Source organism: Aedes aegypti, chromosome 2 (genome assembly GCF_002204515.2).
Source record: "Aedes aegypti strain LVP_AGWG chromosome 2, AaegL5.0 Primary Assembly, whole genome shotgun sequence".
Classification (NCBI taxonomy): Eukaryota; Metazoa; Arthropoda; class Insecta; order Diptera; family Culicidae; genus Aedes; species Aedes aegypti.
This window is the reverse complement of record NC_035108.1, coordinates 351,228,708-351,243,261: the sequence shown is the minus strand read 5'-3', so window position 1 is coordinate 351,243,261 and position 14,554 is coordinate 351,228,708. Positions and strand designations below refer to the sequence as shown.

General features: G+C 38.5%; 1 protein-coding gene across 7 annotated transcripts in view; it reads left to right on the top strand.

The window, feature by feature from the left end:
- LOC5578031 (ankyrin-2) overlaps positions 1–14,554 on the top strand; it is a 333,086-nt gene that overhangs the window by 230,883 nt on the left and 87,649 nt on the right. For 6 of the 7 annotated variants that reach the window (XM_021846273.1, XM_021846277.1, XM_021846276.1 and 3 more), the window contains exon 8: positions 9,948–10,070. The exons of the other annotated variant lie outside the window; for it this stretch is intronic. In XM_021846273.1, the coding sequence (XP_021701965.1) occupies positions 9,948–10,070 (123 nt within the window). The remainder of the gene's footprint in view (positions 1–9,947; positions 10,071–14,554) is intronic. 7 annotated transcript variants of the gene reach the window in all.

The following is a 14,554-nucleotide window of genomic DNA, read 5'->3' as shown; positions in this document are numbered from 1 at the left end:
TGAAGTTTTTGAACGACGGTGACTTGTCATTTTTATCATGTCATTAAATAATAAAATGACAAACACGAAAGGTAGAAATCAACACAATATTCTACGGAAATTACATTTATTTTACGTCGCGGGACACAGGGTAACTACTTGGGCAGTTTCATGATTCACTTTGGCATAGGGGTTTTTCTGAAACTTTGCATTAAGGACCTTTTCAACCTAATGCATATTGTTACCAAGAGCAGTCCAAATCGAAATTCAGTCAGAAAACCTCATTGTTTTTTTTTTCATTTTTCGAAACAAAAATTTTTAAATTTTGTCGTCATTAAATTAAGCTTTGACTGGCTGTGACCATATTGCCCCGTTCCTACATGTTTTATAAAAGTTCTGTTTTATTGAAAATTTATTTTATTTGTAATATACTTACTTACTTATAGTTTTATTGAGATCTTAGACAGTTTACAATTCATGTTACATTTAGTTTTTGACTGAGATGGGTTGACCTAACAGCAGTGACGTAGAACTAAGCAAAATATACTGACATTTAAATTCCTTAATGGTAGTCAATCTTTAGGAAGGAAAATTTAGAAAGAAAAAACCTTCGTAATTGCAATAGGTGAGTGACAGTTAGAGGAAAAAAAAAAGGATGAATCTAATAGTAAAAAAAAACAATATCACAGCTCTACTCTACTAGTTCTTCTAGCAAGGGGTTTTCCGAGGTACTGCAACCGATGAGGAATTTGGGAAGAAGCCGTTGGAACCAATCGTCGATTAGTTCGATACCAGCTTGCTCATGCAGATCATCAGTGGGGTGCAAATAGTCCAAGTTCATCATCATTTTGAGAACTCGATTCTGTTTCCGTTGAATCTTTGTGCGATGAGATTGGGAACAGGTGTGCCATGCTTGGAAAGCGTAGGTTAAAGTTGGTCGAAACACAGTTTTGTACAGAAGTAGCTTAGTACGAACATCGAGGGCAGATCGTCGGTTGACCAGTGAATACAAGGCTTTTGTTAGCTTGTCACACTTTTTTAGACTGTTGGAGACATGTTGAGCAAAGGTCAATTTTCGGTCCAGCGAAGCACCGAGGTACTGAACAACTTCTGACCAGGGAGTAGACTGTCCATTGGCTCTGATTTCGCGTTGCGGAAGGTTTCGAGGACTGCGTTTCCTCGAGAAAAATATGGCCTGAGTTTTGGTAGCATTGGCTTTAATTTTCCACTGCCGCTGGTACGCTTCCAGTGACTGTTGAGCTTGTTGCAGTTTTTCCACCACTACTGAAGCGTCCCGATGAGATGCCACAAAGCCTGTGTCGTCGGCAACCAGATAATACTGGACATCCGCTATCATAACCATATCCGCTGTGAATATGTTATATAGAATCGGACTAAGTACTGCTCCTTGAGGCACGCCGTAGGGTATTTGTTTCCTTTCAGAAACCTCGCCATCGACAGCAACATGAAACGATCGGTCTTTGAGAAACGAACGTACTATTTTGGTAGTAGCGATAGGGAAATTGCCTCGATTCATTTTGTGGAGGATAGCTGCCTGCCACACAGAGTCGTATGCTTTTTCCACGTCAAGGAGTATCATTCCAGATGATTTACCTTGAGTGAAACCAAATCGAACCTGCTTAACTAGTCGCACCAATTGATGACACGTAGAGTGCCCTTTTTTAAATCCAAATTGCTCGTTTGGTATAATCCTAGAGACATCTAAATGTGCCTCGATGCGAATCAGAATAAATCGTTCCAGAAGTTTGCTGAGACAGGAAAGGAGACTGATCGGACGATAGTTTGAGGGAAGTGTCGCATCTTTGTTAGGCTTCGGGATGGCAATAATAACGGCGTGCTTCCAACGAGATGGGAAGTAACATAATTTCAGGCATGCCGAGAACAGTCTAGCCAATAGGACAATGCCTTTCCGAGGAAGATTTTTCAGCATAACATTCCTTATCTGATCTTGACCTGGAGCTTTCTTGTTTTTTAGGTTGCGAATTTGCCTTTGTACGTCCTTTGGACGAACAAGCCAGGAATTGTCGGGAGCAGGATCAGCTTGGTCTAGGAATTCCAGAGTTCGATTGACGTCTTCTGTGGTTTGCGGATCACTTTCCATTGAGTTCGAATGGAATTTGGAGAAACTATCAGCAAGCACTTTAGCCTTCAGTGCTGGAGATGCAACAATTGTTGAATTATCACGGAGTGGCGGGCTGTACTTACAGTTGTTCCGCAATGCTTTAGTTATTTTCCACAGTTGATTGCTTCCATGTTCCATCGTTTGGAGAGTTTCTCTGAATTTGCGGAATCGAACCTGGTTACATTCCTCAGCGATTCTAGAGTTCAGCGAATGCACAATTTGCTTGTAGATGGGATCTCTTGTCCGCATCCACTGGCGACGCCGGCGGTTTCGTAGTGCGATAAGCAATCGAGTGCTCTCAGGAACAGTCGGTGTGTCATAAGCGCGGATGTTAACTAGGGGAACTGCAACGTTCTCAGCTTCCAACAGTGTTTGTGTAAGCTGATCTATCGCTCGGTCGATGTCAGCTACGCTATTTAGAGCAGCATAGGACGGGTCTAGCAGGTCCAACTTCGAATTAACTACGCGTTGAAACTTTGACCAGTCAGCACGTTTGTAGCACCGTATTGAGTTCACGGATTCAGTTGGCTCGGTGTTGAGGTGAATATCGAATGTGACTGGCAGATGGTCAGATGACAACTCGTTGTGAGCTATTGGTTTGGTCATGTTAACCATATTATTGGACACGACAAGATCTAGAGTTGATGGTCTGCCTCGACCGGTAGGGTGAAAAGTGAACGTGTCTGGATAATGTATATAAAAGTTGCACTGCGCTACCACGCTTTGAAGAATGTTTCCTGCTTTGTTAGCCTTTATGCAATTCCATTTCCGGTGTCTTGCATTCAAATCACCAACCACAAACAACGGCTCGTTACTCCTCATCATGTTCCTCAAGTCGATGCGGTATTGGTTCCAATCGGTCGATGTTCTTACTCCCGCAAAATAGGCCGCAATGAAGCGAACGTTGATTCCGTTTTCCGTAGGTATGGAGATGCCGGTACATTCCACAGATTTTGTGGTTATATTCAGCGCGACAAACTTGATATCTCGCCGGACGGCGATTAGTACACCTCCCCCTCGCTCGTTTTCGCTGGAGCGTCGATCGAGTCTAATGCAGTTGTACCTTGGGTGGAAAAACGACGACGTAGGGCGTAGCCAGGTCTCGGTGACAATACCAACATCGATATGGAACCGATCGAGGAAATCGAAGAACTCTATTTTCTTGTTTGCTACAGACCTGCTGTTCCAGTTGACCACTCGTAAGGTTTGTAAATTAGACATGATACACATACTTGACCATCAGCTCCGAAAGAGCCATAAATTGCTGTTCTTTGTTGCGACATCCTTTTAGACGAGCGAACAAGTCTCTAGCTAAGCACATGAACTCAGTGAGAGTGAAGAGATCGTTGGTGTGTGCTGCTGACGCTTCATTTTCGGAGCTTGTTAGCACTTCCGAGTAGGAACGGAATGGTCGAGGATTTTGATGGAGCAATCTTGTTGGTTCACTGGTCGACTCTCCATTCAGCGATGGCCAGTTCGCAGACGTAGGTACGAAAGCTTGTTTGCTGGGTTTGCGCTGATGCTGATTGTTCTTCGTTGCTTCACGGCGTTGAAGATAGTTTTTTCTGGCGACACAACCGAGATAGTTAGCGGTGTGGTTGCCACTGCAATTTGCGCAACGTATTTTCGAACGAGTGGCAGCTGGATCTACCTTGCTTAAATCTGCTTTTACAGGAAGCGAGCATGAGGCTGAGAGATGTTTTTCCCCACACTTGACACAGAGTGGAGAGACATGACAGTTTTGCATTCCGTGTCCGAAACGTTGACATCGGAAACATTGCACTGCATCGGAAGTTTTTCGAGTGAAGTATCTCCACTTGACAACGATACTAAATAGTGTTTTCACCCTTTGTAGCTCCGACAGCCTGACCTTGCCTTTCTCGAAGTACAGCAGATAAAGCGTACTAACTTCGGGACCAATTTTCTTTTGCCAGAAGGTTTTGATATCTTTGGCATACACGTTGTTTGCTTCGAGTTCTTCCTTCAGCTGCTGAGTGGTGTAATCCGGAAGGCCGGACAAAATTATCTTCACTGGTTGGTTTTCTGCTGCAGTGTAGGTGAAAAATTCGACGCTAGATTCCTTTAGTGTTGAGATGATTTTCGGATGGTGGATTTGGCCCTCTTGGTTACCACTGATGGATAGTTGAACGACGGACTTAATCGCCTTCATGTGATACACATGCTGGGGAATATTGCCGATGTTGAGTAGTTCGCGAACTTCCTTGGTGCCCTTGTTGACAATAGAAATAGGAGGAAATCGTCTCCTTTTTCCTTGTGATTGAGAACTGTTTCCCGAATTTGTTGGCAGCTCCTGCGATTCCATGTCGGTGGTTCCATCTAACAGGCTGAACTCGTTTGAAATTGGAACGTTTGCTACTGGTTGGGAGAAGCATTCCGGGTGACGGTGTGAGGTATCCGTTTTTTGCCGTTTTGCACCTTGAGTGTCCGAGGTTATGTCGCGCGCGGGTACTTTGTAATTACGGCGAATCATCACGTAGGAAGAACCGGACGATCCACCTTCATTTGCCCCGGCATTGTCCAGTTTTCTGGATGCCACTTTCACAACGTAACGCGAGAGTGATTGACTAAACAATCGATAATTGTTGAAAATTTAAGAGCGTTCCGATAGCTAGTAGGTACGGTTTGACAGTTGTTTGTTTAAAATTTATTTTATAATCTATACAATTTCGTGCACATCATGGCTGCAGATAGTGGAAGCATGAAATGCTGTGAAAAAATTGGAAACTAGAGACAAAACTTTATGCAAAGCTTATTTTTACATCCAAAATCTAATTGTCGTTGTAGCATAAACATTTCAGATTTTTATGAATATATGAAGTATAAAATACGATTTTTGCACGGTAGTGGCTAGTTGAAGACTACTTTATGAGGTCTAATGTTATCGGTAAATCGTTTTTTAAGCTCAAATGAAAAGTGGTACATAATGCCCCGTATGACCATACTGCCCCGCCTTCCCCTTAATATCATTTTGAGGCGATTTCCGAAGAACTTCCAACGAATTCGTAGGAATATGATGAGTTAGTGGCAGTTTCCAAAGATCTTGACCTGTGAGGTTTCGATTGGATTTTGATGGGATCTTTTAAGGCCGCACGGGACGTCATTATAATCATCCTATCCATTTGAAGAAGCAGATCTCAACTACCACTCCATATATGGATGTGAAAAATTTATCACTATATTCTATATATGTGGTGCACAATCGATTAAATTTTCAGCTTCATCGGTTCACTAAAACTCGAGATTTGCTTTGGCAAAGTTTTGATGATAATTGTTAGAGTGAGACAAAAGATAGGGAAAATAACACGGTCTCCCGTGTCCCCTTAAGGCGAAGTAGGCCGTCATTGAACTTTGATGATGATTACTTACGACTTCAAATTAATAAAAAATCACTTGGTTTTACTCAGACATAGCTGAAAAAGTTTCTGCAAAGATTTTGCATACCAGTGCATATAATGATACTTTTTAGAATAAATATTAACTATGATGACTGAGTTTTATTACTTTGAAATTGGGGCTGCAAAGTCATCATGACTGCCAAAACGAATGACGGTCTACTTATCCTTAAAGAAATCTCTCTGCTAACTTCTGGAAAAATATTTGGTAGACTGCTTTCAAGATATCAGAGCTTCAGAACATTTTTTTTATAGAATCTGTTTTTTTTATAGAATTATCCACAGGCCTTTATATATATTTTTACAACATTGATGCATTGCGTTCTTTTAATGCCCTGTATAGTAGCGTTTCGATTCAATTATTAATTTGAAATAATTGCGGCCTTTTTACAGTATTCATTTTTACTCGGTATCCTTTCAGTTCTGTTACTTATATGTCATTCTATATGGCGTCCAGTCTAGTTATGATCGTGCCATAATAGAAAATATAGATTATTACATTTAATTTGAATCCAGTGTACTGAAGCACTACGGTCAGGTCTCCTTTATGAAACTGCCAACCATATCCCTTTCACCGCGATATCTCAACCGTTTTTTAATGAGATGAAGCTGACTTTTTGTTTGTGGCTGACACATGATGTTAACGATTCTATAACATTCCCCAGAAAAGCATTCCCCCGAAAACCGTTCCCCAGAATTCCATTCCCCAAAATGTACCATTCCCCAGAAAATTAATATACTTACTTCAAAGTTTTGAAATAATCTAGTTAAACATATTTTTTTCAAACTCCATACAAAGTTGTTTACAAGAGCATGAGAAGATTAGCATTGGTGTTAATTATGAACACTTTACGCATATTTGCAAATGAACTGTCACTTTCACTTTTTTTGGCACTTACTAAGACTGCCCAGACAACCAAAATGTACGTAAAACGAAATCACCTGGAGGCTTTGTATGTGCAAAATTTCACTCATAAGATGACGCGAAAAGGCCTTCTACGTACAAAAGTGGATGCGATATGCGTGCATATATTATGTGATGAATAATATACAATGCAATATACAAATATAGTGATGTATCCAGCTTTTCATCATTTATTTAAAAGATGCATCATAGCTTACCTTTTGGGGTTACCCCGAATGGAATGAAGACGTTCCGATTTAATTAGTTACATTACGTAAATTTCGAAAAATAATGAAAGGGATATCATATGGCAAAGGGCATTTGGCATAATTGATTGAATGATCAAGGACCATTTGGTATGATGGTCATTTGGCCAATGACCATTTGGCATTACATGAAGAACATCCTTTTTGAAGAGAAGGAGCATTAGTATGGCTGGATCCCTAATGAGCATAATGCCGGCCATTCAGTGTTTCATATAACTATGCCAAATGGCTTTAAACCAAATTATTATATGCCAAATGACCTTTTGCTTTATGGGCGCTCCATCGATTTATTTTGCCTATAGCATTAATAAGATAAGACTGAAAGAAATGTTCGTCACTATATGGGAATTTACTGAAAGAAGGGTGTATCATTATAATATGCGAAATAATCATGAATAGGGGTATTAGGGGCATAATGGACACATTAGGCAAATGCTTATTTTAAAACCATAGAATGGCAATGAAACATCTCGACTGGTTTCCAAGTTCTTAATTAGTATGAAGTGCTGCATTCATTCATGATGAGGAAAAATTTTATCAAATGTCAGAAAAAAACGAGATATAAAATTGGGTCCTAAACACGACTGATAAAAAGGTATCGGGGTAAAATGAACACATTCGTGAAATTTAGTGAAAACCTAATTATAAATGGGTGTCAAAACGTACTGATATGTAAAAGTGCTTCCTCCCTATCACATAAGTAAGAAGAAACTTCTCTAGGTTAGTTACTTTGCTCTAAAATTAAATTCTTACACCACTTTGCTTATGAACTAATTTGAAGCTGAGAAAAAATATAGCAGAATTTCAGAGATCAAATGAAGCAAAGCATAAACTTTTATACCGTCATGTACAATACAGATGTCGTACAGTCTATAAAATTTTGCTGAAATATGCATATTCCCAGAGTATAAGGGGGTGTCCATTTCGCCTTGTGTGCTCATTATGCCCCTAACCCGCTACCTACATATTCGTTTTGTCACATACGTGACTCACGCAAAACAAAAATCAAAAAAGAAAAAAAAATGAATATTCATATAGCTTTCTGGGGAATGAAATTCTGTGGAATGTTACATTCTGGGGAATGAGATTCTGGGGAATGGTTCGTTCTGGGGAACGGAATTCTGGGGAATGGGTTTCTGGGGAATGGTTATGAGGTTACCCAGACAACCAGAAATCGCAAGAAAGTTCACGTTACAACTCGTTTATTCATACTAATTACATCAAACCCGCAAAATACCGTGGATAAACTCGTCAGATCGATGAGTTTCCCCGCATAAAACACTTCTTTTCTGAGTTCATTTGTACATTTTGTTTCGTCCCGTACACTCGTACAAATTAAGTCGAATCAATCCGTAGCAGCTGTCAAATAAATATTTGTTATCATAAGTTAAGTCGCATGAGATCACAGGTTAGTTCGGTAGAATATTTATACGATCGCATTGTATGTTATTATTCATAACATAATATATGCACGCATATCGCCTCCACTTTTGTACGTAGAAGGCCTTTTCGCGACATCTTATGAGCGAAATTTTGCACATACAAAGCCTCCAGGTGATTTCGTTATACATACATTTTGGTTGTCTGGGTATAGAATCAAAAAATCAAACCTCGCGAACCAGAAGTTTGGATTCTTCGGCAAAGTCACTCGAAATTAGTTGTTCTAAAACATTGAACTGGTCTAAATGCTTCAGACAAAAGGTTCTGATCTATTAAAACATAAGTATCACTATAATTCCAAATCACTGAAAAAATGTCTGAAAAATATGTTGAACTTTCCCGAAGATACCATATATATTTTTCCAAATTTGGCTTAGGGACCAATGTACATGGGTGATCAAGGTTATCCCAAATCAGCTAAATGCCAAATTTGTTTAGTTTTGGTTATTACGTTCACTATGCTTGATGTAAAAGCTGTAATTGCATGCAATTTAATGAAAAAATTATATTATAGAAATTGAAGTTATTTTTATTATTTTGTTTTCAATTTTCTCTCGATATTCTAGGATTTGACACATTTTTGTCATTCTTAGTACGGCGTTTAATCCAGACCTGATTGTGCTTTTCTAAATACTGTAGATCTTTGCATAGGTGAAGATGAATCGAAGCCAAACCTTTAAATTTCAAAAGCACAAATCTTTAGAACCAAACATCCGTTCACGCTGAAAATTTGATCGATTGGTCACTTGCTGGTGGTGATCAATTGATCAAATTTTCAGCGAACGATTATCTGGTTCTTCAGATTTGTGCTCTTCCAAATTTGTTGTTTTGGCTTCGATTCATCTTCACCTTGATTCGATGCCAGGATGTATAGAAGCACTGTAAACCATTATATTGGCGAATCATTGAGAAAATAAAAACAGTTGATATGATAAAAGTTATCCGATTGATTCATTTTCAAAATTTAGGTTTTCAATTCAAATATTTGCGAGGCAAATTCCAAAAGATTCAACTGCCGCTTAATGCGTGGAACATATTTAAATGCAATTAACAGGTTGCATTTCCAAAATCTGTTCACTTCCTGATTCTAGTCATAAATCTATCACCAATCTATGGATGATCGTAGGCGTATAAAGATACTCCACCAAAATCGAAAAGCAACAACTAGTACCAGCTGCACCGCACCAAACATAATAGCAGCAACAGTATTAACAAACCACAACACTAATAGAGTGTCCGTAGTAAACCATACCAGCAGATAATGTATGACTTAATTGAATCAACGTTTCCCTGTCCATTCAAAACCGAAAACCCTCTCCGCATACCGCAATTAACACACGTTCTTTTTCTTCCTTTCTCGCGCGCCCCCTCTTCACACGTGTACGTGTCTTTTCTTCTCCTATGTCTTTTCCTGCTTTCCGTTGTCTGATGTGATGTTACCACTTCTGTTACTTCGGTTATCACACGCTTTTACGGCTACCCAAACAACGGGGTTTGTAAATATCCATCCACACCAATCGTAAACTATCAATTGTCTCGGACTTTGGACGGAACTGCACACCGCCGCCCCTCACTTCGTGGCTTCCACGTGTGGCCCTCAAATCGGAATTTGACCGACATCGACTGCGCCTGTAACGTGATCACTGCAACCGGTGTTCGATTGCAACTTCGAAACCAAAAACCGCACACCATACTGACGACGACTGGGAACCTTACTTCTATCGATAATTCTTACCTGGTACCACGAACCTCACCCCCTCCCACGCTTCTAACTCTAACTAACGCCACCTACACGACACCAGGCGGAACAGACGACACCAACCTGCCGACGACCACCGAAACCGCCAATCTCCTGAGCCAGACCCAACAGTCGTGCAGCAGTAGTGGTGTTATCAAGTACTATCAATCGCAGATGCGCTACACACGTAAGTGATCATCGTTCTAGCGAGTAGCTAGTGGGAGAGTGGTCGGATATGATCAGTTCGCGCAGCATTCCACCCACCCACAACATCATATCGCTCCTTCTTCCGGTTTGCTCGTGTTTGGTTCCTTTTACATCTTCTTTCCAATCGGTTCGGATTTGATTTCATTGCGGATTGGCTCCTGATTGTGCACCGAGACGAAATTCTGTGACTAAATTCCATTTCTTACACACGATTTTGTCGCTTACATCGTTCATTAATGGCATTGTACATACTTCTTTTGAAAATTGTTATATGAATTGCAATCATCATTTAGAATCAGATTTCAATGTTGTACTCATGGGCATATTAAGTTCGTCAAATCACGCACTCCTGATCATGAATGCAGCACTTTTATTGTTTGTTCTGTTCGCAGGTGTTCATTACTGTGCTAATAAATGTTATTTGAAATTATCTGGTGAAAGACAAAAATTATATTCTTGATTCGTTGGAAAACTGTTCCTTCTTTCAAACATAATTTAGACCTTTTGTGTTTTCTTTGTTTTTATACTTAGACCTATTGTTCTTTCTGTGAGCTGCATACAAGCCGGTCTCTTTTAATGGTCGGTATAGGAAGTCGTACACAGTTTTATAATAAAATTTTCAGAAATTGCGACAAGATGTCAAAAGATCTTCGGCAAAAAGAAAGAATGGTGCAAAACTTTCCAAAATGGCCATTCACTCTCTAAAATAAAGTTACTCACAGGAATTGGGCTCTTCTGGACCAGTACACCATGTGTGTGGAATTTTAAAACATCCTAAAAAATGATTTTGTACAGATTTATGCTTCTTTTGTTGCTTAGAATTGCGAATCTTCTTTATGTGTCATATACTTTGTGAAATCAGCCAAGGCGCAGTTTTTCAGAATATTTTTAAATCACACACATGATATGCATGTCCAGAAGAGCTTGATTTAGTGCGAATCGTACTCAATTTTCTGTGACTTCGACTAAGCGTGCAAGTTTTCGATTGCTGGCTTTAGATGGCAAAACTGCTCGATTGTTATAGCGTGTATACTTGTTTGACTGTATTTTTTATGTTCAATGAAATATCGGCAACGCAGTCTTTTTTGTGAATATACGAGTTATATTATATAACCTGTCTTTTTGACGTAGGTATGGCGTCTTCGCCAGGGGAAACTGTAATTATTTTATTGTTTAAGTGTTAAATTAATAATAATTACTTACAGTAATATGTTCGTTTTGTGTCTAGGGTAACTTTAACTGTCGAATAGAACAAAAAAGAACAAAGATCATAGTTGTAAAACCAATCACTGCCTTTCTTAGTAATGTGCCACATCTCTATCAACTGGCATCAACTCGCACAAAGCGCGCAAAGAGCAGAATTTAACCGCTGCACAAAGAGGAGACAGACGCGCGCAAAGTGTAACAACACGAACACAATGAGGGAGCACAGTAGGGAAGAGAGTGTAAGCGATTACGCAAAGAGTGATGCTGACGGAGTGTGGCAAAACATACTCAAAGTGTACACAATTTGGCTCTTTTTACCTTATAACATGAGTATTTTTTAAACGAGACTGAAGAATAGATGACGGAAATCGATGTCCGACGTCGTTTTGGAATCCAAAATGGCGACTTCCGGTTTTCGAAAATTCCTTCAAACCCATGCAATATGGGTATTTTTGGAAGGGGGCCGACGAGTAGATGACGGAAATCGATGTCCGACGCCATTTCACAAACCGGAAGTCGCCATCTTGGATTCCAAAACAACTTCGGACATCGATTTTCGTCATCTACTCGTCGGCCCCATTCCGAAAATACCCATATTGCATGGGTTTGAAGGAATTTTTGCAAACCGGAAGTCGCCATCTTGGGTTTCAAAAGTCGGTCCCGTTCCAACAATTTTCCCATATTTTCCAATAGAAGCTCGCCCCATTCAGTAGGTACTCAACGAACCACACAAAGAGTGTGTGTTCACCATTTTCCCAAGCCCTGCTGCAGAATTCTCCTGAGAAAGCACGAAAATTCTGTAGAACAATAATTTTAAACTATCCAAAAGTCAATTTAAATTGAGTTAAACTTTATCGAAAAGTTTAATCAGTAGTTCCCAAACGTAAAATAACGACGAAATTTGATTTAAGTGAAACATCTCAACAAAATCGATCTTTGGAATATGAATCTGTTCGGGTATTTGAGACAGAACGGTACAAGATTGCAAATTTCCAGCGAAATATGAGTGGACCGCGTTATCTAACAGTATATTTTTGAAAGCTGGCAACACGTTCAAAAAAAGATCACAGAAGGTGAAACATTACACTGCGGAACACGTTTTTGTCTCAAGCACCAAAATACCGCTATTCACTCAATTAAGAGTTGCTGAATCCATTGCCGTTTTCAAAAATATCATAGCACGTCTAGTTTTTGAGATATTGTCTGTTGAAAATGCAAAAAATGACTATTTTAGCCAACTTGCATGCAAGTTTGCCAGCTTGTAAGGCAATTTATTTGCTTAATTAGCCACAGAATTCAAACTTTATGTGTATAACAATACTTATCGATAAAGTTTATAATACTTTCGATGCAGAAAAGTTATTTTTTGATGGTTTTAAAAATTATTGTATTTTCCCATATAAGAGAAACGACGAATTTTGTATGTAGACAGAAAGCATGTCAAAAAAATCGGTTTAATCCAAAACTAATCGCGCAATTTCAATCAAATTTAGTCCAAAATGAAAGTTTAAGTGCAAAATAGCATGCTTAGTGGATTAGATCACAAAAAAGTTTGATTAATTATACTTTAAGTTTTATGTAAACATCAATAAAACCAGTGTTTTATACAACTTTGGCGACCTGTAGCTAAAAATTGGGACGTGCTGGAACATTTCTGAAAATGGCATCAGATTCAGCGACCCCAAATCTATTCGAGACACATAATTTGATCCTTGAGACATGCAAACATGTCATTTTTGTTACGCTGTGTTACTAATGTTGTAAATGATAAACAGTTTGGATATTGAATTAAACCCAGAAAAAAAGTTTTTAAATTTTCTTGGCTCAAGAAAGCTTTGGAGCCAAGAAAATAAATTCATGAGCCTGTGGGTATATGAATGCAAGCCAGCAACGATTTTTCATAAGCATAAACACAGTCGATATTAGATTAATAAACTTCTCTCATCTAATTTTGCACTGAATTTTCAGTTAAATTTTACTCGAAATTGATCAAATTTTAGATGGTAGTGTAAATTTGGAGCAAATTTAATAGCAAAATACAGAATTAACAGTTGAAACAAGCGTTCATTAGAATGCTTCAAACATGTGGATGAAAATAAACTTCAAATTTCATAATTGTTTTAACTATCTGTAAAATTATGTTACACAATCGTTTTTTCAAACATGTTTTCTGAATTAACGTGAAAGTCTACTAGAGTCTTTTTCGAGGGATTACAGTATCGGACATATAAAATGCATCAAAGCCGTTTTCCCATACAAAATGGTCAACTTCAGAGAGCTATATCTCCGCCGTTTTTTAACCGATTTTTCTCATTTTTTCTGTGACGAACTACAAATTACCTCAATTTTTGATAACTATTGAAAAGGTTGTGTGAAAATTATTGATTTAAAAGTTACAGATAGGTTGAATTTTGACATAAAAAATGCACCAAGACGAAATGTAATGTATCAGACAAACTATGCGTCGTATCCTTTCGGTGTCTTCAGCGCATTTGATCCTTATCACACAATGAACAAATGCACTGAAGATATCAAGATGCTACGACGCGTAGTTTTTCTGCTACATCATTTTGTATCTTGGTACATTTTTTATGTCAAAATTCAACCTATCTGTAACTTTTATACCAATAATTTTCACACAACTTTTTCAATAGTTTTCGAAAATTGAGGAAATTTGTAGTTCGTCACAGAAAAAATGAAAATAATCGGTTGAGAAACGGCGGAGATATAGCTCTCTGAAGTTGGCCATTTTGTATGGAAAATCGGCTTTGGTGCATTTTATATGTCCGATACTGTAGATTCATAATAGAATGCTACTTCTGGCATCCAGAAAGTCTTTGAAAAAAAAGAGTTTATGGTTTATTTATATAGTAAGGTACAGTGGGGGAAGTGTAGCAGTGGGGTAAGTGGATCATTTGTCCATATTTAGCATAAATACTTGAATATGTTGAATGTTTTTGCACCATTGCTTCGTTTTAGGTTATATTCTTACGTCCACACTAACACTATTGCAAAACTGGTAATACACGTACACTAACACAAACAAACTTATTAGCTGCAAAAATCAAATAATTTCAAAATTGTTTTCTATCATTCAAAAATCCATTGCATCACTGTCCAAAATCGAATACTATTAGTTTTTTCAACACATGGTGAGCATTTCAGTTCTAATTGAGTGAATCACAATGAAAATTATGTGATTTTTAAAAATAAATACTGATATATTGGACATGGTACACTTCCCCCTACTTTTTATTG